The 24,763-nt window shown below is 41.0% G+C and overlaps 2 protein-coding genes across 2 annotated transcripts; both read right to left on the bottom strand.

Annotated features, from left to right (window-relative positions):
* Positions 1 to 221: 221 nt before the first annotated feature.
* lypla2 (lysophospholipase 2) lies at positions 222 to 17,935 on the bottom strand. The gene is made up of 10 exons (XM_083925085.1): positions 17,895 to 17,935; positions 12,441 to 12,533; positions 7,388 to 7,419; positions 6,211 to 6,276; positions 5,934 to 5,981; positions 5,709 to 5,779; positions 4,001 to 4,074; positions 3,138 to 3,239; positions 2,675 to 2,845; positions 222 to 1,930 (listed from the first exon to the last, which is right to left on the bottom strand). The coding sequence occupies exons 2-10, from the start codon at positions 12,516 to 12,518 to the stop codon at positions 1,880 to 1,882; spliced, it is 693 nt and encodes a 230-aa protein (XP_083781211.1). The 5' UTR covers positions 12,519 to 12,533; positions 17,895 to 17,935; the 3' UTR covers positions 222 to 1,879.
* Positions 17,936 to 19,447: 1,512 nt separating this feature from the next.
* Positions 19,448 to 24,553, bottom strand: pithd1 (PITH (C-terminal proteasome-interacting domain of thioredoxin-like) domain containing 1). Its single transcript, XM_083925100.1, has 6 exons — positions 24,288 to 24,553; positions 23,194 to 23,237; positions 22,790 to 22,867; positions 21,661 to 21,765; positions 20,602 to 20,710; positions 19,448 to 20,231 (listed from the first exon to the last, which is right to left on the bottom strand). Exons 1-6 carry the CDS (start codon positions 24,465 to 24,467, stop codon positions 20,130 to 20,132), a joined length of 618 nt encoding a protein of 205 aa, XP_083781226.1. The 5' UTR covers positions 24,468 to 24,553; the 3' UTR covers positions 19,448 to 20,129.
* Positions 24,554 to 24,763: the final 210 nt, after the last annotated feature.

Below are 24,763 nucleotides of genomic sequence, written 5' to 3'. Positions count from 1 at the left end.
GGAAAAGTCGGTGGGAGGAACAGCGAGGCGGCTCGTGGTGTGCAGTCTGTGCAGGCCTGCAACCATCGAGAGAGATGCATGTTCTCGTGCATAACTGTCGCTCATTCAGCGTTAAGCCTACAAACAAATCAACTGAGGTCATTTTGCGTAAAGAATAACATAAAGCAAAAACACATGCAGGTGTGGGAGCTTTGAAATAAACAGCACAGGGTGGCAAAAGCATCGATTGATTATTTTATTTCAATTGGATTTTCTTTACACATTAAAAAAAAGAAAGAAATGTGAGGCCCTCGGGGATGTTGGTACTTTAATAAAAAGGTAGGTGGGTTACTGATGCACAGGCCGCAGTGAGCGTGTCGTGGGGCGGACTGAATCTCACCCGGTGAAATAAACTCGTGTGGTGTGACGCAAAAGTCGGGAGGGGACAGGAAATAGGGTGGGCACGGGTTTATCAAACATTTTATGGTCTTTTAACCTTTTTTTCCGCCGTCCTTGCTGTCGCCGCAGCATCCTTTCTTCTCTGCTGAGGCCGGTTTCACAAAGATAGACTTTGACTTTGTCTTAGATCGAACAGCTCGAGAGACGTCTAAATTCATCCTAAGTGGTATCCACATGGATCGTGCACAGTTAGCCTGCACAGGTGGTAACTTTTTAGGCTTAAAATAGTCTAAAATGTCTAATCTAGAGGCAAAATTACCGTCAGGCTGAAATATCTTTGTGCACCCGGCCCCTGCTTGGATTATGTCACCGTGCAGTTATAAAGCGAGACTATAAACAAGCAATAATTCCTGAACGAGAAGCCACTGTTTCTATTTAGCTGCTCTATGGAGAGCTTCAAGACTTCATCGATCAACTTGAGTCTTTTCTTGGCTCACTGGATGTAGACTGTTGGGATAAAGCTCGCCACTGGTCGCCTAATTCGGCCGGCGCCCTAACGCCATGTCCACTATCTATTCTGCAAGGGCGCCTTCCGCTGCATCCGGGGATCACGCTCGGTATTCACGGGCAGCTTTGATCACGAAAAAGTGGTTCAATTCATTCAGTAGCCAGGGAGAATGAGAATCGCATTGAACCTGCACGCCATCGATGTAGAGGAGTCGCAGTTGAAAAAACGCTGCCTGTGAAAATCCAGCGTTGGCGCCGCCGAAGACGATCGTGATTGATTAAGAGAAATACAAAAAAAGCCAGCGCTAGACTGGAAATGTGACCAGAAGCAAAAGTGTCTCGTCATAATGGACACGGAAGTAATTTGGAAGTAAAATCGGGCGTGACTGTGCCTGAGTGTGATCGCTGAGAGCATCGGGTAGGTGCTAACCCGCTTATCCGGCTCAGTGTTATTGTTGTTTTTCCGCTAAATGTCTAAAAACTGAGACAGCGATGATGAAAGAGGGAAAGGCGTGGCAGCGAAAGCAATAGAGGATGTGACAGCTGGAGGGTAAGATGGAGCAAAATGAGGTAAAAGTGGAGAAAAGGTTGTTTGAATTGAAAACTACAGGGAATGTCGAGTCAGTGTTTCTCCCTCCGAAGGCTAAGACTTGTGAGTGCGAGCACTTAATTATGTTAGAATCAAATCAGCGTGTTTGTCAGTGCGAGTGTGTCAGATCGGACTGCATGGAGAAGCATATGCTTTGTTGTGATTATTAAATATATATGTGTGTGTGTGTGTGTGTGTGTGTGTGTGTGTGTGTGTGTGTGTGTGTGTGTGTGTGTGTGTTTGTGTTTGTGTGTGTGTGTGTGTGTGTGTGTTTTCATGCGTCTTTGTTATCTTGCCGATGTGTGTGGAAGAGGGGGGGTGCTCATGGCTGTTTCCTGTGGGAGAATGGCAGATCAGGGGTGAGAGGTCAGTGTCTCAGGGCGTCACAGTGGGGATGAGGTGAGGTCAGATTGGGGGCAAATACTTCTGGATAAATTCCTTTACAGCCGCCATCTCCTGCAAGAGAGAAAAGCGGACATAAGTACAGCAGAGTAACAGGCGATACTGTTGTCTCATCCCTGATGGAAGCTCGAGCTGCAACCATTATTCAATAAGGGCGCACTCCCACTGTCCGTCCGTCCCGTGCCCTGTGCTTTAGGGTACTTGTCGCCCCTCCCCCCGAAACGATGCCGCCCTTGCACGGTATCTCTTTGGCTGCCATGGCTTTGACGTGTAGTCACATTTTTCGAGGAGATAAGGACAGAAAGCTGGAATATCCCCCCAAAACTTTTACAGTTCTTCTTCTCAACACTTCAGTAGAGTGTCACGACGACTCTCTCACAACAGACAAACCAGCGCGCACACACACACACACACACACACACACACACACGTTACGGGCGACAATGCAGGAATCACGACACCGTAGATATCGTAGCTTCTGCGATTCTTGTGGATTTGAAACTGTGACGTTATGTAAACGAGGTAATGGCAGATATGCATTCAGCTGTGACCCATAATGCACGGATCCATCTCCACAGTGAGGAGACACACTTCCCTCTTTGCCACTCTATAGTTGAGTGACACTGAAACATGTAAACCTGAATCAAGTTATTATTTTAGAAATAGTTTTGAGCTGGTTGTATTAACATTTATAATTAACAATTGAGCACTTCTTCACTTTCTTCCTCTGCTTACTGTGAAAGCATCTTATCAACTAACTAACTTCACTGAGCTGTAGTTTCCAGGGTGGTGCCGTACCTGAGGACAGGAGCTGTGAGGAAGCCCTGGAAAGGTTTTGAAGGTGATCATCTGAGGGTTGAGTATGGTTTTGAGTTTTTCTGCCGTCAGCACGCCAAAATGCACCGGAATCATGTTGTCCATCTCACCGTGGCACTGCAGGACTGGGATGTTCTTGTTTCCACTTGATGCCTGCAGGACGGACACAACACAGACTTTAACTATTACTAAGTAACTAAGTATTGTGGTTGTTTGCCTCTGCCAACCAGTCAAGTTACAGTTTAAATCCAAACTATCCACACTTATAGAACATATGTAGTTTTTATTAAATATTTTTTTATCTTAAACCCTGCAGCACAGAAGATCCAAACAATCGGCACAGTTTCAAGATCAGGATTATTTTAATACGACGAGTAAAGCAGTAAAACCATCTGAACGAGTTTGAATTGAGTTTGAAGAGGAACCAGAAAAACTGTGACTGTACCGATGGGAAACTCTTGTGAAGTGGTAGCCAGCAACTGAGGGCCACAACGCCAGCCAGCTGATGCTGGCAGGTCAAGGCGGTGTACAAGGACAAAGCCCCACCCTGAGGAGGAACGCAGTGAGGAGACAGAGAGATAGAGATGTTTGTTACATGCATTCATTCACATTTCTAAAAGTGTAACTCCGGCTTAAAACGAACCCAAGGTCTTTTCCTGCATGAATAAACATCAAATAAGCCATCCAGACAAGTTTTTTGGGTGATCAGCTATAAACAGAGAAATCCTGTTTCTAGGTGCTAACAGCCAGACGTGGCTATCGCTGCTGAGCTCGGGGCAAAGCACTAAACCACCCAAAACGGCTTTTTTCGTCCATATTGAGAGGCAGTCTAAACCAACTGCCTCTCAATATGGACGTACTCGGCTGCTAAAGCTTGTAGCATTGTAAAACAGTCCTTTTAAATAAACTCTGGGTTCACTAACTACGTTGTTGGTGCTTTGTTTTCTGTGAAGGGACTCTTCTCATGCTGCTGCAGAGGTTTGCTGTTATTTTGAGCAGAATTAGTGGTTAAAAAAAGATGTTTTGGTTGGTTTAGCGCTCTGCCCCCAGCTAGGGGTGGGCAATTCCGGTCCTGGAGAGCCACTGTCCTGCATGTTTTAAGTTTCTCTCTGCTCTAACACACTGAAATGGGAATTGCCCACCACTGCTCTAGTGAGAGGCTTTCTCTGCTAACAGGTGATCAACGATGATGTATATTAATGTCGACAAAGGCTGTGGGTTCATTTGAAGCGGGAGTTACACTTTAATTTACTGTGCGACAGATGATATTTGTGGAAAATAACACAATGCTAATTTATGCAGACCCACCTGAGAGAAGCCACCGAGCATTATGCGGTGAGGGGGAATCCCATTTTTGACCTCATGTTCAATTATGGCCTTGACTGGAGGAAAGCAAGAACAAATGTGTGTTATTCAACATGTGAGAGGGACCACACGCACACACACTCACACACGCACACAAACAAACCTTTCCCTGATACTTAAAGGAGTGGTTGTGCTGTTTGACCACCAGGAGGAGCCTCAGATCCTCAAGACATAAAATTTTTAATCAACTTTTAAAAGTACCAATTATAAAATGTCCATGATCATTCATTACATATAACACAACAGAATGATAATATACTTCACTCCAACAACCTTTTTCAATCTCTAATAGTTGGTTATGTTGCTATTAAATGTTATCTGTTTTGTTTTAAACACCCATGTCTTTCTGACACTGGCTTTCAAGCATGAGGGGAAATGCCAGTCAGAAGAACAATGTGATTCTGTGTGAATTCATATTGGTCATGAGATAAAAATGTACACTTTGCCCACATCTATTAAAAACATCCATACGAGGAGGGAGAGATGGGAGAAAATCAAGAAAAGTATGTGACGCTAAACAAACGTCAAATGGGCGTAGAGCCTATTAGAGGTACAGAAAATAAATTTGACAATCAACGACAGAACTTAATTTAGCCGTAGACCTGGTTAGCACATTTTTTCATGTTCTGGTTACTTTGATTTTCCTTTTGTTTGCTGTATATTGTAAACCTGACTCCGCCAGATGGATTGATGCAAATTGTCTGAGCAAATCCATCTGGGAACTCTCGTTTGGAGAACTTTTAGTTCGTCATACGCTTCATTGATCCAACAGCATCGAGGCGAAGCTTAGAAAGAAAGTAAACAACATGTTGGTAAAGGATATTTTCGGTTTGTGGGACGCAAATTTACGGATCAAAGGCCCAATTTCAGTTGCCCGGTCCAGATTCAACAGAAGGATCCAGAGAACAAAGAGTTGGAGAGCGGCCTGCTCCATAGCTGCGCTCATCTCATCTGGGGAAGCCGCCATGTTGTTTACACTGAACAGTCGCTTCTTGTTGCGTCACACTTCAACCCACCTCAAAACAATCTTGATTGGTTCTTTCCTTTTCCAGATTTTTTCCTTCGCATGTTACCAGACCGCTCTGTGAGTAAAGTACAACTGAGTTGCGAGATCAGAATGGACTCACGAGGCGAGTATATTGTAATTCATTGAAATTAATTTTCTTCTTTCCTTCTTCTTTGAATTAGATTTTCATGTGTGTGTGCGGGTGTGAAGCACTTTGTAACTATGTTTTGAAAAGTGTGAAATTAATAAAGCTTTACTTACTAACACTCAACACGCTCGCGGCCGTGGAAAATATAAACTCAGTGCCTAAAAAGACTCAAGTCACAGCGACATGGGAGCCGGAATGGTAAACGTGCTTTGAAGCGTCCAATTTCAAATAAAATATGCACCTTTAGTAGGTTTACGTAGCCGATCTGAGTGAAGGGTTGAAATGCAATTAATATTTTGCAGGACAACAGGGTGTACCCCGCCTCATGCCTGAAGATGAATGACCACAGATTATTTCCAGGATATTTTAATTATTTTCCAGGTTTTACCATGACCGGCTAAAATACTCTCTAAATCTCCAGGTTTTCCAGGACGTGTGGGAGCCCTGAGAATCTTGTAAATACGGGTTTAACGTTTCACACTTTCAGATAAACTCACTGTTCTCTGCTGCTTTCTTGATTCCAGATTCGTCCTCCTGGGATTCGGGATCGAGGCCCTTGAGGTCAAACCTGCACACACGAAGAGGCGAGCGTTTAAGGAAATCCACGGATACAATCACAGTATTCTTAAAGCCAGTGTGGGAGCCTATGGTGGTGTCCGGGAAGACAATAGCATCCAGTGTGGAGCTAAAGAGGCAGTTTCTGTTTCATCACGCCAACTCACCACGCGGGCATCGTCGCATTCATGTTGAGAGTGACGCGGATCGGCGGCCTGCGGGAGGAAAAGGGGAGGGGGAGAAATGTAACATGGCTGTCAGCGTAGGAGCTCAGCAGCAGCTAAATGCTAAAAATGTATTTATTTACTCTGAAGCTGTATATTTGCTCACAGGTTACTTCACTCCACACAAAGATAAGATGTTAGTTTTCATCCCGGCTGACAGAAACAGTCTTGGTGGAATAAAATATGACAGAAGGAATCGTTTTCCTAAAGGAAGACTTACGCGTGGGGGCAGATGAACTTGACGTGAGGCAGCTGGATCCCCGTCAGAGAGTCTGCCCACCCATGCCTGACAGAAAACAGAGAGAGAAACTCTTTGTTTCTCATCCGGCCTCAGCAGAGCGACAAATATACAACGCATCACAACCCACATGTAGCACAACTGAGCAAAGTATAGGGAGTAGCGCCGTACGTGGCCTATAAATAAAAGACAATTAGGCACTTAAGAGAAAAACACCCACCAGAGGGAGTGTTTCTGAGCTCTGGTGAAGTGAACCACTCGACATCAAGTGCTGATTCGAGAGCTTTTTGAATTCACGGTGTTGTCAGCGGTGAATTATTCAATTAAACATGAATGAGGGCTTCAAATAGCAACATTTACACGTAACCGCTTCATGTTTCTCGGACAGAATATTTATCTCATAATAAAAAAAAGAGTTAAATGTTTGTAAATACAACAGGCTGCTGTCTGCAGGACTTTAGAGACACTGAAGGACAATTATACTCAAAAAACTAAACTGCGCAAGTGTATTAAAAGGAGTATTAAAAAATAACTATAATTATTAATAACAAAACTACACGTTTTATTTGTTACTTTTTACATTTAAAGTCCCCCTCAACATCCATGTGTGTTTTAATTATTGTTACTTCACTGTTGTTGCTTCAATCGATGCACAAATGTATATATCTGTGTCTGTAACTGATAACAGGGCCGGGCGACGGAGAAAATATCACAATATATAAAACAAATAACACGATATTGTAAGATTTACTAAAACAGAATAGTTACACAATGAGATTTTTCATAAATAATCATCAGTAATGTGGATTTAATGAGTATAAAGGAAGATAACAGAACAATTATAGTCTGGTGAGTTTTGTAATTCAGCCTTTTAAACCAATAAAATAAATATTACAATATTCAAAATCTAAGACATCTAGTCTCATTATTTATACAATACTGATATATATAAAAAAAGTCTGCTGTGATATCTGAAGGATGAAATTACAAATTACAAGTATGAAGACGCCCAGAAGTACAATGAGTTAAAATAACTAAAAAGAAAGCAGATAAACAGGCTCATTAAATCTTTTACAGATGTTCACGGCATGAATTAAGAGTAAGAAGTGATTTGATAAAGACTAAAACAGATACTGATGAGAGGAAGAATAAAACTCACCCTGAGTCTCCTAATCCATGAAGGAAGATCACCTGCAGCACAGATAAGATAAAATAAAGGTCAGAACTTTCTCTTTATAATTTATTACTCTCAAATATTCACACTGCGGGAACATTTCTGAGCGTTTCACTCGAACTACAAATATATTAATTAGTTTCTGATGCATTACTGCAGGAAATAACCCACATGAATAATAAACTTATCTATATTAACAAGGTAACAAAGTGCTTTTCAGGAAAAAACAGCAAATAAAACCCAAAAAATAACAATAATAGAATAAAATACAAACAACAGAGTGAACATAAAAACACTGGAGGATAAAATAAAGTTGTAAAAAAATCCAAAACAGGCACGGAGGGGGGATAAAACACAGCATGATGTTAAATAGTTGTAAACACTTTATTTAAATGATGCAAATGACGTGATCTCAACAGTCTGGACGCTCTGACAACAAAGACCGGGTCACCAACAACCAGCAGAGCGGTGTCCACTGCTCTAAAGGAACGCCACGCGCACGGACAGCCCACAGAGAGCCAACAGAGCGCCCAAAGAGCGCTGGTTTAGTGTTTTCATGCGCTGATCGTGTTCAGATTTTGGGTTTTGCTTCCTTAACGTATCTTCTTTGAGACGAGTGGAAAGAAAAACAACCAAAATATAAATTTAGGTGTAAATGTTACACGTCGTCTGTAGAGTTCTCACGTTGAATAATGCCTCATTTGCACATTTAAACGTAACATTTTAGAGCATAATAATTGTCTTAATGTCAAAATATTAGCCTGTTTAACGCATTTAGTCTAGGAAACACCCAATTTTTTAAAAGTGGTTGACAGTATTTTCTGATTTATGGATAAAAAAAAAACTAAAGTCCGCTCTATAAAAACCTTCCACTCACGTGTCGACAAACTGAAACTTTGAATCTGGCGTTTTCCAATATTCACATGTCAGGAAATGGAAATGTATGTAAATAAGCACATAATTAAGAAGATAATGCCTCATTTGCATACAAACGTAACATGTCTGAAAACTTGTAATACACGTACAAACGTAACACAAAACATAATTATCTTAACGTCATTAATCAACTGGGGAGGTTTCATTGTGATGTATGTCAGTCATCATCACCTGTAGTGTCATCAGTTCAATACAGTTAATAACAGGCAGCCAGTTTCAGTCGGCTCGGGGCGTCGATGATGTAAATAAAATGTAGTTGTATGTAAAATGTGTTGATGTAAATAAAAGTATGTTACGGAGAAAAGAAAATCTGATTTTAGAGATGTTTTAATCTGAAAGAAGCACAAAGCTCAAAAATGGCGCTCCGCATCAAGAATCAATAAACCGGATTTAAACTTGGAGACAATTCATCACATTACATTTATCTTGTAGTACACGATGTCCTACTGGTGTGTTGGTGTGTATTTGTTACAAAAACAGGGAAAAACAGGTGCCAGTTTCCAACTCCTGCCAAGAAAAGCTCCCAGTGCCAGTTTCCACACTCAGCTCCCCGCAGAGAAACCATGAAAGGGAATAACAACAACTCAGAAAGCCGGCAATTCGCTGCTTGTTGGCTGGAAATCAGAGACGCCGCTGTCTTTGCGGAGATCAAAACACTTTTCTTCCTGAAGCGTTTGCTGGGAGCTGGGACAGTCAGCTTTGATCCAGGTGTTTAACAAATCTTTGCACTGTAACCCCGACAACAGCTCGTTTAATTTTCACACTCTGATGCAGCGGAGCATCTACACGATGTGTCTGCGCTTGTTGCTCGTCCTGCTACAGGTGCAGCTGCAGGCGCGGCCTCTCATCACGAACGAATGCTGTTTATTATCAGGATTTTCTGCTCTGAACAAGACTGAATATTTCTGCAAGTTCTGTTTAAGGATGAAGCTGCTCGGAAATGTGCAGATTACAGAAACCACCTACGGTTTAGTCTGAGATGAGAACAACAAAGGCTTACACCAACCAGCTTATGCTCAAATTCCACTATGAGAGGGCATAGAGTGAAGAAAATCATAGAAAAGGCTCAAAACCAACTCCTCAGTGAACGATTAAGACGGGTCAATTTCACTTGCTCGTAAAATTTCACTTGAAGCTGGTGTTTATAGCTTTGAAAAGACAAATCTGTCACTTTGTTTGGACCCAGTAACTTACAGGAAAAGATACTAAATCACTAAAATACGACCCAGGAGTTTAACTTTGCTATTAAATATCATAGACTGTATAAAAATGGACATAGCATCTCCGTCGGGGTCTGTTCTCTCAACTTGAACCAATCGTTCTCACCTACGGGAGTCTCCATCTTGTCAGACTTTGACTCCGCCTCATTTCCTCTGACCATAAAAGGGCATGTATGTGACGTTGGGGGGAGGGAGGTACGTCCATCTGGCTGACGTTTACCTCTGAGGAGAAGTGAGGGCCAGAGGCTAGCTGTCACTCAAGAGGCCACGCCCCTAATTACTCATAAACTTTAACCTCCAATAAAATAAAAACTAGCCTGGCACAAAAAAATCCAGCCCCCTCAGTGTTGTCATGGCGATATGACCTAAACATACAGACTATAATGTTTTTTTACCCCAGGCCTTAAACAGGTTTAATGATGCTGTGAAAACGGCCTGTTTAACATGGGGGTCAATGAGAAACTGCTTCATTATGAAACCTGCCCCTAGTGGACACTCAGAGAACTGCAGTTTTTGGCACTTTCTGATTGGATCAAACAGGAAGTCGCTGTGGTGGGGGCTCGTTAAATATACACTTTTTCTGTTGGTTAGCTGATGCTAATCAAAATAAAAGCTGCTTCACTGCAGTCCTAACAAACAAAACCAGTGTGGACTAACATTTGTTACCCACAGGAAATTATCAATGACTTAACAACGGAGCTATCAGATGAGACGATCAAATACTATCCAGGAAGTCCAGACTGAGCAACAGATCCATGACGAGGCTTATCAGGCGCCGGTTTATAACACTATGACAAATCTTTTTACAACTCTGGAAAGTTACTACAGCGGCAAGTATTTCATCTTTGATTGCAACAATCACCAGTGTGGGTCAAACTTTAGCAGGTTTCAATTTCATGTTGTAGATTTTTGTGGTGGTGGCGACGCTTTCGTTTACATCCTGGATCGTGTCTTTTACGTGCGTGAAGATATTTAGGGCTCTGAAAAACACAAAACTATTCTTTCTTCTTTAACAAAAGAAGCCAAAGTGCGCTGATGTTGAACACGAACTTTTAAAAGCGGTTGCCAGGTTGGTAAACAGACATCAGCTGTTGAAAATATGGTTGACATTTTTTGAATAGTTATGAAACTATGCGTTTATAAATGAGCAAATAATGAAAAATGTGACATAAAAGACCCATAAATGTCCTTTACTTGTTCTTTCAGGTTCATCTGGTTCTCTGTCAGTTGAATCTATTTGCACATTTGTTTGTGATGTTGACGGGTTAGTCAAACTTTTCACCCAACGGGCGAAGACTTCATTTGCTTCGCCATCGTCTCTTAAAACAGATGCACGTGCGCACGCAAGTAAACGCACCAACACACGCGCACAGATGTCTGGGTCCAGTTCTGACTGAAGAGATATTCGAATATCACTAATGCAACAAATGCAAATAAAAGAAATGAGGTTCTTTTCCTATATTTTTATATGTTAAGATTTGGTTGGCAATTTTTTTAAATGGTTGCCAATGGAAACCTGGCAACTGTTACTTTCGAGACGTGCTGAATAAAATAGTCTAAAAATATCAAAAATCCATTTTCTTTTAAATAAAAACAGTCTGATCAAAGAATAAGATAATATATAATAATAAATCTGCTTAGATCTTTAGTTGACAGCTTTCAATATTGAACATTTATCAGAACTCTTGTTGTTCTGAGGATTTAACAATTTGAGTTGAATGAAAATAACCAAACTTAAATCTCAAATTACAGCAAAACAGTTTAGTAAAAATGTGCTCCTGAAAACACCTGAGTGTCGAGAGAAGCAGGAGAAATAAAGGAAATAGAAACAGAATATTGATTCATATTTAATCAGCGCTGCCTCGTTTCACAGAGTCTGAAAAACTCACTGAACTCCCGTTACTTTACGTTCGTTTTATTGTGTAATTCCGGCGCAAAAGACTTTTCCAAACCTTTTACCATCTAATACCAACTTATATTTTACCAAACTGACACAAACAAAGCACCAATGGGCTCCTTCCTTTGGGATTGACTTTGGTAATCCACTTGAATGGACTTTACTATGAGAGGAGCTGGTACAGGGGCCAGTAGATAAGTCTTTAAAACACTCTTTTAATAAACTCTGGGTTCACTAACTACGTTGTTGGTGCTTTGTTTTCTGTGTAGAGACTCTTCTCATGCTGCTGCAGAGGTTTGGTGTTATTTTCAGCAGAATTAGTGGTTAAAAAAGACGTGTGAATGCCTTCACTGTACTGCCCAGAGCTAATCAGTGTTAGCCACGTCCGACTGTTAGCGTCTCCAGGATTACGTTGTTAATAGTTTATACATAAAAAACGGCGTTGATGGCTTATTTGATGTATATTCATGCTGAAAAAAGACTATGGGATGTATTTGCGCCGTAATTACGCTTTAACCCGCCCTGTGTGAGATAAACAGTTGTGTCTACGGTCGGATCAATAATCTTTTTAATTATTGGGATAATCATGAATCACCTCACAGGTCACTTGACCACCACAATATAATTCCACTTAAATGAACCAATCAATAAGTCACGCTGAAAGGCAAATAAAGGGATAGTACAAGTAAAAATACTCTGGATATATGAGAAAAGGCTTGTCCTGCCTCTGGAGCCAACGGTAAATGTATTTAGGTTTAATACCAAGAATGTCTGATGTAGTTTTAATGGAGTAAGACTGATATTGGAAGCTCTGGACAGGAAGTCAAACTCCTCAGCGCCACAGAAAACGCTCCGTCACGAAAGTGTCCTTGAGTCAGACGCCGCCTCACCTTCCCAGCTCGTCCTCAACTGCTCAGTAAGCTGCTCTGAACACAGGCACGTACGTGTGTGTGTGTGTGTGTGAGTTTTTGTCGTTTTCACTCACCGCCGCAGTCTCTTTATCCATCCCGGACACCGTCACAGCCTCGGCGAGCAGCGGCACAGACATGTTGTTGCCACACATACACTGGAAGAGGTGCTGGAGTCAGAAGAGAGGACAGGAAAAGGTCAGCCGGGTGCAGGTCTTATATAAATATGTCGTCATGAGCATTGAAAACGAACAAAGAGCTTTATTTAACTCATACAATTTAGACTTTTTGAGCAATCTGCAAAATGTCTTCATGATTTCAAGAGTTTGAGTATGAGATTATTCACGTCGGATATTTATAAAATCTGCTCAGAGTTCAAAATGTCCCTCTTTTATTCCCGTGACTGTAGAGAGATTAGTCGTCTGGAGCATTTTCTGGGTGGTAAAGTTTTGAATAACACAAATAGAGATCAGCTGAGCTTGAACACATCTACCAGAGTTGTTTCCAGTGAATCAGCCCTGGTGTCAATTGATTAGATCTCATTAACTTGTTTTCTCTGCAGCACAAGTGAACTGTGCAAGCTCAATAAAGCAGACGAGAACCTTCATTTCTGCTTTTCAAAGTCAGACTTTGCGTCCTACTTTTACAGTTTCAGTTTGATTAGTTGGAGTTCGAGAGAAAAGAGAAGAATCTCTAAGAAAGTCAATGTCGTTCAGTTCAACGGTGCTGCAGGAACGAGTCCTAAAACCAGGAAGTGTGAAGAGTTTTTGCATTTCTGGTTTCCTCGTCTCGAAGTCAGTGGGTTTTTGGTTAAATACCTGATATAAGTTCTGTGGTTTCAGAGATTTGGAGCTTGTTTTTGTCTTTTAAAAGGCAGTTGCTCACAAGTAGCATTGTCAAAATGGAAATTTGGAGCTAGTGGGTGGTGTAGTTTGTTTAAAGCCTCATGTTAGACCCTTTACTTCTGTCCCTCAGACTTCAGTGGTGTTCGTGTGTAAGGATTAATTTTCTGGACAAAAAGTATTAGAAACCTTTGTTCGCCATAAAGCTTTTTTCTCCAATAATCCAAAACAGAAAAATCTGTTTGGCTTTTTGTGGAGGGAACCGGGTCGTTGCTAACTTCTGGGTCTACAGATATACGTCCTCCTTTGTTGAGCAAGATAATCTTTACAAATAAACACCACTTTTATAATTTTTGGAGCATAAATTAAATCACCTGAAGTGAGAAGATAGACAATTTTTATTCATCATATTACATTATTTGCTATAGTAATGTATATAAATGCAGGAAATAGCAGGGTTCCTTTACGCACAACTGAAACGTGTCTTTTGCTTCAGTATATGAATGTTTATTATAATATAATTATTATAGTTCTACCACCTTTTCACAAAAGTAAAGAAACCCCACTTTCTAATCACCAGGATGTATATAAAGTAAATGGCAGTGTAGTGTGCAGTTGTATCTGTCGAGTTGTTTTGAGCGACCAAATGTGTTTTTGAACGTCAGCGGTGACAATGAACAGCTCACTGTGACAGTTACGACCGCCGCCGGTTATCAGTGCAGCCATTCAGTCCGCGGACAGGAACAACAAAGCTGAACATACCACTTATACACGCACACACACCGCTGCTGAACCTGAAACAGCAGTCATGAGGTTTGTGTGCGTGTCAGCAAGTGGCGAGACTCATTAACTAAATGAAACGCACCCCGTCCCCTCCACTGTAGTCCGCAGATGCCCGTCCCTCTGCACAGTGAGTCATCCGTCGATAACAAGCATGAGATCAGGTGGTTGCTTTACAGTAAGAGCCTTAATGCCCTTTAACTTTCCGTCAATGTGGGAAAGCTCGAGGCGAGACGGGCGGGGCAGATGGCGTGCTGCCTGATTGGTAAACAGGCGATGAGGAGACAGGGACATGTCTGGAAAACATAGGTTAATGTCTAAACCTCGAGCGGGATTACTCTCTAGGGGTGTTAAAATTCCTCCGCTGTTATGACCGAGCAGCTCTTTAGCTGTGTGTGTTTACTCTCTGCGTGGTGACAAATTATCATCTGAAGGTCACCTGGAAGTGGACGGCAAACGTGTGATTTAAACGTCCAAAGTGTGGACAAAAGAAGGTTGTTTTCACCCCGCATCCTGACCCCTGGAAAATGAGTAATAGTTGAATAACCGGGCAGGGTTAATCACCAGGAAAAGGTCTGTTTCAGCGCGGTGCAAAGTTCTGCTGTGATGCTCTTTAAGCATCAAGAAGGAAAATCTCCACATGTGTAATGTCACATTTACTCCAGTGCATTTAAGTACAACTCTGACGCTCTACGCTTCTACTTCACCACATTTCAAAGTGATATAACGTACTTTTTATTCAACAACATTCATCTAACATTATCTACTTTTCAGGATTCAATAAACAACAAACATAAGCTTGTAAAATATAGCTTTTTTCTCCTCTTAACTCATTAGATGTTTCATTTAAATAACTGTTTATTCAATATTTCACAAAAAAGGGTGAATTTAAGACATATTCTCCTTTTCTCGCTTTGTAAACACAGGCTCTAATGCGACTAATATTAAAGCTGCATTTATTCCGAGGTAAACATGTTGCTGTTTGTCGTCAATTTTAGTAGCGATAAAAAGTTTTTAACCAAAGGCCAAGGATTGAAACCATGACAACGTTTGTCGAGCCGCTTAAAAGACGTCAGGACTTCTTCCATCACAAACACGTTCACACAAACAAAATGTGTCGCAATTTAAATGTGTTATCACTGCCACCAAATTCTAATTCAGTGTTAAAGTCCCTTATTTATGATCAAATATAATTTAGCCTCACTCGAGCCGATGAGATAATAGGACTAAAAGCAGACCGCACAGGAAGAGGAGTGAAAGAAAGAAAGAGATAACAGAGTAATAAGAAAGATGGAAAGGAAAGATTGAACAGCCTGTGCGATAAAGCTCTCCGTATGCAAAGATGCTCAGGTGATTAATCCCATTACACCTTTATTTTTCCTCCACCTGCTATTGTTCAGCTGGTTCACAGTGATCCGCAGCATTAGCATGAAACAACTGTGTGGGTTTTCAATGCTCTAAGAAACAATGGCTCGCTCTCTCTGCTCCTGGAGGAGGCTGGTGGTTAAAAATAGTGTTACGCTGTGTTCCAGCATCGCGTCCATTTGGGTCTAAAAGACAAGAAGTGGTAACCGGATTTGCTCCACAAATCAAATTAAGCCTATGACTGAGTTGCTAACAGACTGTTCGGTCCTTAAACAACTGAATGGATGCAGCAACAACATGATTATTAATGTTTCTTTTATTTTCCACCACCATACGCCAGTGATAATAAATACACAGGACATGGATGGACATGGGCCGACGGGGAAGGCTTCAAAACGTAGTGGAAGAAATGATTGCTTGATTGTTTTCATTATCTTAATTACGTCTGTGCAAAAGAAAAACACCGATCACAAGTTCTCAAATATCTAAAAATGGGTTATTTTGTCTGATAATCAGCTTAAAATTCACAAATACTGAATTTAAATTGAATTTATAACAGAAAATCCTAACAAAACCTAAACTGGCAGCAGACAATGTTGCATTTTTGCATAATATACAAAATAAACAATCGATTAACTATCAAAATTGACTGTTGGCCGGCTAATCATGTAAGCTCTACATTGGTTATTCATTTATGAAACAAAAACACACATTTGCTCATTACAACCGTTTAAGAGTGAGTGGATTTGCTGTTTGTTTCTGTTTTATTGCATCGTAAATTGTATCATTTTGAGTTTTAAGCTGCTGTTTGGACAAAATGAGTAATTTAAGACCCCGCTTTTACCCCTGAGGATCTTTTTTTATACATTTACTACATAAAATGATTTAACAATCAAGGAAAGCAATCATTAGTTCCTTTCTAAGTGCCAAATACGCATTACAAACGTAAAAGTTACAAAAGTAACGGTTGTCTGGGGAGCCATGTCTGTCCGCATCTGTCCTGACACGATTTCATATCTCGATATATAACAACATAAATCATGATGAAGCTTTTTTTCTGGTAATTCTATAATAAATAAACATAATCTTCCTTCCTCTACACTTAACCTATCTGATTTTCCATGACTTTTATTGTAACTGTATTCTTACATCTATATTTAACTGAGAGTGTATTGTTTTACTTTCTCTATATATATTTAGCTAAGAGTTATTGTTTATCTTATCATCCTAAAGGGATCAATAAAAAGAAGTATGATAGTCCATATGAAATAAAAACCACATGTTAATGGCCTATGTTTGTATGCTCCTTTTTTAATTAAATACTGTCCATCCAAGGCTGAGGTGCAGTCAATGGGTAGTCATTTAATTGTGACACACAGATGATTATAGTTTAAATCTGAATTAAAATATTAAAAGGCTCAGTTTTACTTTCACAGGGACACAAACCAAGAAAAGAAAGGCGCCGCCTGTGTTGCAGCCAAGTCAAAGCACATCACGAGTCTCCATCCTGCATGACTCCAATTACATTTAAGTCAAACACACAAACTGAAGTGAGTCGTGCTGCAGTCTGTGTGTGGACATCACACACACACACACACACACACACATAAAAAAAACACTGCTGCTGCATTCAGACAGCCCTTTGCTCAATGGACACGGATGGCTGGCAAACAACAGGATAATATGCGGCACTGAGTGACAGGCATCACCCCCCTCCCTCTCTCTGCACACACACACACTACAGTAGCATAACGCACACACACACTACAGTAGCATAACGCACACACACACTACAGTAGCATAACGCACACACACACACATTACAGTAGCATCAGCTAACCCTGCTCTCCCTGCTGCTCGATGCATTTACACACCGCAGTCAAGAGAGCCAAAACCGGGAGGTTGTGTTAAAATAAAAAGATTTAGTGTCGGTATTTGAAGCGTGGGGGGGCGGGTGGAGGTGGTGTCGGTGTCGGAGAGGAAGGAGACAATGAATGGTTGAAGCTTAGCTGCGATATTCGGCCCCATCATCCTCAGTAGTGATGGCATTCAGCGGCTAAAGCCTCCGCTGCCCCCAAAAACGACTCCCAACCGTCGGCCTCGGCTTTAATCTCGGTTTAGCCGGGGTGACACACGCACGCGCGCGCACACGCACGCGCAAACACACACACACACACACACGCGCACGCGCGCGCACACGCACGCGCACACACACACACACACACACACACACACACACACACACACACACACACACACACACACACACACACACACACACACACACACACACACACACACACACACACACACACACACACACACACACACACACTCTGATTGTATTGTCTTCTGCCGGTGTCTCTCCTCGTCTTCCTCCTCAAACTGACCGTTAGGATTCAAATTCGGACCTCTCGCACGAGCCGTTTTTTAGAAAACACCTTAAACTTCAAATAAATCCGAAAATAAGCAGTTTTAAAACGGGATAAATGGTTAAATATTGCCCCCGCGGCCCGCTCGCTCATACAAATGCATTACACTTACCGCTTGCTGTCCCAGTTCGCGACGGAACGGAACTTCCGGTACTGGCCGCACACAAGCACGGGGCGGGGCCAGAGCGTGGTGACGTCATCGCATAGCAACGCCCTACCATGGATACCATCGGTTTGGAGGCGGAAAATTTTTGCTTGTGAATAAAAAATTTACCAAATAAAATGAAAAAAAACAACTAAATACTGAAGACGTTAGTTTTTATTTTCGTAATAAAGTATAACATTTTACCTTTTCTCGTTTTTTAAATTGAATTGAATCCCTAGCCTTAATCAAAAACAAAAATAATACAAAATTTTTAGACAAAATGAAAATATATTTGATATACACTCTTGTATTTAATGAAATTTATGATTACATAGATTATTACATACATCTACCTATTGACATGACAATGTTTATATGTTTATATATTTTATGTGAAAAAGCTCTCGTGTTGTGTTCTTTGGCTTCTAAAAAAGCTAAAAAAGTACATTTTAAAATACTGCATAATATAAACCCATTTAGTAGTATCATTGCTAAGTTTATAGATGTTGATGATTCCTGCACTTTTTGTAAAATTAACCCAGAAACAATGTCACGTCTGTTTTTTTATTTTGATATATCGAAGAAAAAGTTTTGGAATGATGTAAAATTTTATTTTTTTAATGCTGCTAACGCTGTCTACTCTTAAATAAGTTATTTGCTTCTCTGTTAACCCAGAAGACAAAGCTCTTGAACACCTGATGAACTTTTTTATCCTAAAATTCTTTATTCCAAAACAAAAATTTGCGAAATCTGAACCTAAATTTGCTCCTTTCCTTCCAGAACTGAGCTCTTTGCTTAAATATCTGATTTTGTTAAATAACAAAAAAGTAACTCCCTACAGAGTTATTATGAAAAGTTTTTCCCTGAAGCCTGTTTGAACTATTTATTTTTCATTATTTACTTATTTGAGTTATTTATTTGTCTGTTTTTATTAGTTTTTTTACTCTATCTTTGATGTATTTATTAATTATCTCAATAATGTTTATAGAGGGTTTAAAGCCCAGCCTGTGTTTTTAGGACCTTGACTGCAGGAGGCCTCGGATTTGGTCCAAGTCCTGAGTCTCAACACTTCACGCAGGCGTCCTGGACTCCACGCAGCTCGCTCTGCTTCAGGCGACAGTAAATGTACGTAATTAATGTGTCAGCGCATCGTGCAGCTGCTGGGAATTCATCTCATCACGGAGACAAACCCAGAAAAGACAAACAGAGGATTTTAGACCAGAGAGAAACAACAATCTCTAATAAAAATCACCTATAAACCACAAGGGGGCAGAGAATAACCAGCACTTATGTGTAGTTATTTTTCAAAATATACATATAACCCATATATTTAGTAATAGTTGCTTTATATAAATTGATTTTCAGGCATGTGACTGTTTATTTGAGATGTATTTATGGAAATTGTGTCGTTTTATCGTTCATTTTACAGGTTTAAATCTGTTAATTCTTTTGTGCACATTAAAAAAAAGAAATATTTTCCTTTTAGATGAACTGTTTGTCTTTATTTCTTATATTTATTACATTTACTATCCTTAAAGGAGCCTCACAGCAAAAGTATTTCACACGTTTATACTGAAGACGTTAATGAGGAAGGTTACAAGGTCACAAAAGGTAAATGTGTGGTTTTATTGGCATTAAATCAATTTCTAGGCATTTAAAAGAAGAAGCGTGTGTATCCAGAGTGACTTAAAATGAGCCTGCAGTGCATTTCCATTTCTGCAGATATATATTAAGTTGTTTTACATGTTTCACACCTAAAACTTATGGTGTGAAGCTAATTTTGAATGCAGGGTGTAAACACGGAAACCAAAGTCTTTGATTAGTGAAAAAGTACCATCACTGTGTTTATTCCGCGCTTTATTTCAGAGCAGCTGCGACTTTATGGAAGTGGTGTGTATCTTTAGACATGAATCAGAGTATACAGGTGATAACAACAAATCTGAGTGTTGTATGTTTCATGCATTTATTGTTAAGCTTTTCGCCCGCATTAAGCCTTCGCTCTTTATTGCCAGAGAAAACAGAGCAACAGCGCAGCACTCGCAGACACATCTGAAGCTCTCTGCTCTTCAGTGTTCAGTCCCGGTCGAGCGCGACCAACCTGCCGCCACGCAGCCACGAACTCATCTTTGACTCTTCGTCAATGACCTCTCCCCTTCTTCTTCCGCCTCCTCCTCCTTTTCTTCCCGACTCTCAGCAGCTTCTTCAGGAAATGAAGTTGGTTTGTGGGATGACGCTCTCCACCTTGTGATCTGCGGGGTTCGCTGACGCCTCGTAGTTACAGATCGTCACTTCGTGTCTGTGAGCCTGAAAGACAAAAGACGGTGTTTTTCCCCCGTACCGTGTTTCGGGGGACTCAGGGCGCACTCACACTGTCCTTCCGCACCGCGCCCTGGGCTTTAGGGTACTTACGAAAAACCCATTTTGGCCCGGTGCGGAAGGACAGTGTGAGTGCGCCCTCATAGCCTACACAGCGCGAATAGTGAAGAGTTACTCGAATAGTGGCGTCAACAACGAGTACTCGCAAGTAACACGCAGCCCTGTAACACATCCTCCCTTCATGAAGGTGATAATGTTCAGTTTGAGAGGCGTTGACACCACTTTGTGTTATACTGAGAGCTGTTTCTCATATTTAGTCTTCCTTCTTTGATGCAGTCACTGCTTTGTAAACACTGACCTCCGCGTATTCCCCCCTCAGGCCGATGTAGTAGACCCTGGTGCTCTCCGCTCCAAAGTTCTTTGAGACGTGGATGGAGAGGTGCTGAACGTTGGAGAAACGAGCGATCCTGGAAATCACAGGACACAGTTTCAGCTCGAGAATTCATTCATACTCAAAAAGGAAGGAACGGTAAACTTTAGTGACACAGCGAACGTGTAAACGACAGTGAAAGGAGGAATTAAACATGTCTGTCATCCTGAGCAGAACAAGCGTGACGCGCTGAGACGAACAGAAAGAAAAAGTTGGTTCCACTTATGTTTCAGACGGGTCTTTGGCCGCACAGCTTGGATTTCACTGCATCGTACGCACAAGCTCCATTACTTCATCTCTCGTCTTATTGATCAGAAACAAAACTAAAATCCTTGAATGTTGGAGGATTTCACAGTAAAGCGAACGGGCAGATGTGTCACTTAAAGAGGCAATAGATAACATTTCTGTTTTAACTTTTAATTATGAAGTAAATGTTGATTTCACATCATAAAAGTTTTAGAAAAATGACACAACCAGCGTTTAGACCGGTTCCCTATAATTGTCGACATGAGCCTCATGGTGCAACTCTGTCGCCAAGGAAAACGACGACTTAGGGCGCACTCACACTGCCCATCCGTACCGTGCCCAAGCACGTTTCACGGCTAAAGTCTAGTTCGTTTGACCAGTGTGGGTGCAACCGTACCGCGCCTAGGACAGTGTGCTTGCCGGCCACGGCCCGTTTGGCAAAATCTCAGAGGTCTATCGGAAGACTTGTAAACAAAGCGACGCATCGCGATTATATGCGTGTGACGTGATACAATGTGATGAGGTATAGGCAGCAAGAAGCATTCGCCGAGGCCCAGGTAGTGTGAGTACAAACGGGCCTGGAGGGGGGGACAAGTACCCTAAAGCACGGGGCACGGTACGGACGGACAGTGTGAGTGCGCCCTAAAGAACAAGCGTGCAGCAAGTGTCAAACAAGACTTTCACGTGTTGATTTGTGAACCTGACGGGACTAAGACGAACAGAAACCGCTGACGCTCTCACTTTGTCGGGTACTCCAGCTCAGCCACAGGGTCTCTGTTGAGTCTGAAGGCTTGTTCAGGTTCTCTGCCGGTGTCGTCGAACGACATCTGAGGGATGTTGTTGTACCTGGAACGAAAAATAAGTTCATGAAATCACTTCGATCTGGTGAGGGGAGGACACAGAACCAGCTCCTTTTTGTAGAAAGCAGACAATTCATATAAGAAGAAAGATTCTGGGGAGTTCTGGGCGGTTTATCTTTTTCTTTATTGTTCATAATGTGGAAATTTGGCTTCAGCACATTAAACCACATAAAACCACACAATAACACGCATTAATTAAATAACATTAATACACAAATAAAGACTAAAAAGGTGATGTACGTAGCTGTAAAATGTCCTGGAATGCCTTCATGGATGTAATATTGTAATTGCATTCGTTATGAATGACTTCTTATAAATATATTTCTTGTTGTTTTAGCCGCTCTATCCGTCTGTTAAGTCTCGAAATGTGATTTCCGTGTCCAACTCTCGTATTTCTACGCAGCAGTGCCGCGTTCCACGCTGTTTGAACAGATCTGAGCCTTTAAAAAACAACCTAATTGTTATTTTACCTCCTTCTTATGGATGAAAACGATGTCTGACTGAAGAAAGAGGTGATGTAATTGTTCACATGTTCGGCCGTTGTGTCTGTTTTGTTTCAACGCAGCTTTTGGACCCGGAAATCTTATTTTGAAAGGGTGTTACGTCAGACTGAACAGCTCTGTAGCGTCGTCCTGAGTTTCTGAAATTCAGTGCCATGGGGGCGATTGGGATCAGATAAAATTTGTGCTTTCCGTTCGACTCTATGTTCATAAACACATCTCAGCCTTTTCTGCTCCCTCCCTGTGATTTTACCGGACATTTCTATCATTTTGTGCCAGTTTGGCTGTTTTTAACCCCTAGGTGACCAAACTATGTACATATATTATAACACAGCACGCTTTCTACAAGAGCCTGAGACTGTAGACCACATCCAGAGTGTTCTGATACGATGCAAGCTCTGCATTGCTTATTTAAAGATATGCTCAGTGTTAAAAGTAAAACTCAAAAGGTCCTAAATACTCTGTTACCTCCCTGCCACCGAACCAAAGAGGAGCCGAACACACACTCACAGTCGGATCTCAGCCGGATGAGAGTCGTCATCTTCTCCAGAGATGATGATGCCTTTCAGCTTCACGCTGCCTGTGAAACTGAAAGAGACGACGCGTTAAAGCTTCGCTGCCGCGGTGAAATCACAAAGAGACGCGAGCAGAACAACAACAAACAGACGGGACGCTGTGAACGACACGAAGCCGTCACAAGAGATGGAGAGTAATGAAGAATAAGACAAGAGACAGAAACGTTTTGGTCTGAAGTCACAGCAAGAGTTCATCTTATCATACAAACTCATTCATAATATAAACTGTATCATATATATATATATATATATATATATATATATATATATGGCTTAAAGCATGTGTATACAGGCAGCAAAGCATTAATAATGTTTGTTGATTGTGATTTTAGGACTTACGGGATGTTGAACAGCAGCTCTTCATCTGCGTCGCTCTCCACGTACTAAAGGAAAAAAGAGAAACGAGTGATTCTGATTAATCACAGCTGGTTTCTGATTAAAGAGCAAACTTGGCATTATGTTTTCACTATTTTCTGATGTTTTAAAGATAAAATAAACAATCTGTAATGAAAATAATCGCTGCAAACACCAGTTAAATTCTTTTATATGTCATTTTGGCAACATTTTTCATATTTTTAAATACTATTATTAACATCATGATTATGATTTCAACAGTAGTGGAATAGAAAGTGTCAGAACAACAATGTAAAAATACACATATATGAGTAAAAGTCCTTCGATGGAAGTGTTTTTTTTTCTGGTTAAAGGAAAGGTTAATTTTTAAAATAGGAAATCTGTTTTATTTAATTTCATAAATCAATCAAATAATTCTCATCAAAATGAAACCAAACTGTAGTTTTAGCAAAAAGGAAATGTTTCACATCTTTGGAGAAGGTGATAAAAATGGACACCTATAAAATAAATTATACTTTCTCTTTTTACAGAAGGATGAGCTGTCATCAGTGTCAGAACAAGTGGATTTGATGATGCATTAGTAGGATAGATGTTATGTAATGTTATGTTAGAAATTAAACATTTAAATGGAACACATCTACTCCAGTTTGTATCCATGAGGAGTTATTTTCCTTTAGCATCTTCTAATGTGTTTATTGGCACATTTGTAACCAATACATTGGATTAAATTAAGATTATTACAGCCATCATTAGTTCAAACCATTGGGGATAAAGCTAACTATACATCTTTAATCATATAAATAAGATCTTTGTTGTTATCCTTTAAAAGTATTGTAAAATTGTTATAAACCAAGTTTTAAACCCTGAATAATTTAGTTGACAGCTTGTTTTTATCAATAAAGTTGTGTTTGATTGAATAACTGCGCAGCTCCACAGCAGCGAGGCTCCTGCTACAGAGCCCCCCACAGACCTGCACTCTCCCCCGGGCACACATTCAGGAACCGCCCGCATGACTTCCATCTCTGTCGCGGGCACAGCCAGGATACCTGGCCGGGGTAGAGGCTCTGTGCGGCGGTTACCTGGTCCCGCTCGTTCCGCCGGTCCCACGGTTTGAACACCAGCTTCCCGTCCCCGTCTCGGCTCTCGTTCAGGCACTGCAGCTTCTCCAGGTCGATCCTCCGGTACAGCCCGTACTCCAGGCCCCTCTCCGCGGGCTCGTGCTCCCCCTCACACCCGCAGCCGTGCCCGTGTCCGGACATCACGGAGCTCAAAACTTCACTAAACTCTTCCGTTCAGCGCGAGACAAACAAACAAACCTTCTCGAGACACCAAACACGAGTCATGTGCTCTGCTGCTCTCTGATTGGCTCAAATCTCCTGCCGTCAAACGTCTGTACTGTCGCAAACCTTCTCAAGTGTCGTAAAGTAGACACTTTAAAAAATAACGTTTCTGATTTGATTTTTTTATTTGTTTATTTTTAAAAAGGCGATGTTACACATTTACAAACAATATGATTTACAATATTTACAGAAGATTATTAGGATAAAATAAAATA

Source organism: Echiichthys vipera (assembly GCF_963691815.1).
Source record: "Echiichthys vipera genome assembly, chromosome: 13".
In the NCBI taxonomy this organism is placed as follows: Eukaryota; Metazoa; Chordata; class Actinopteri; order Perciformes; family Trachinidae; genus Echiichthys; species Echiichthys vipera.
This window is presented reverse-complemented; position numbering and strand designations above follow the sequence as displayed.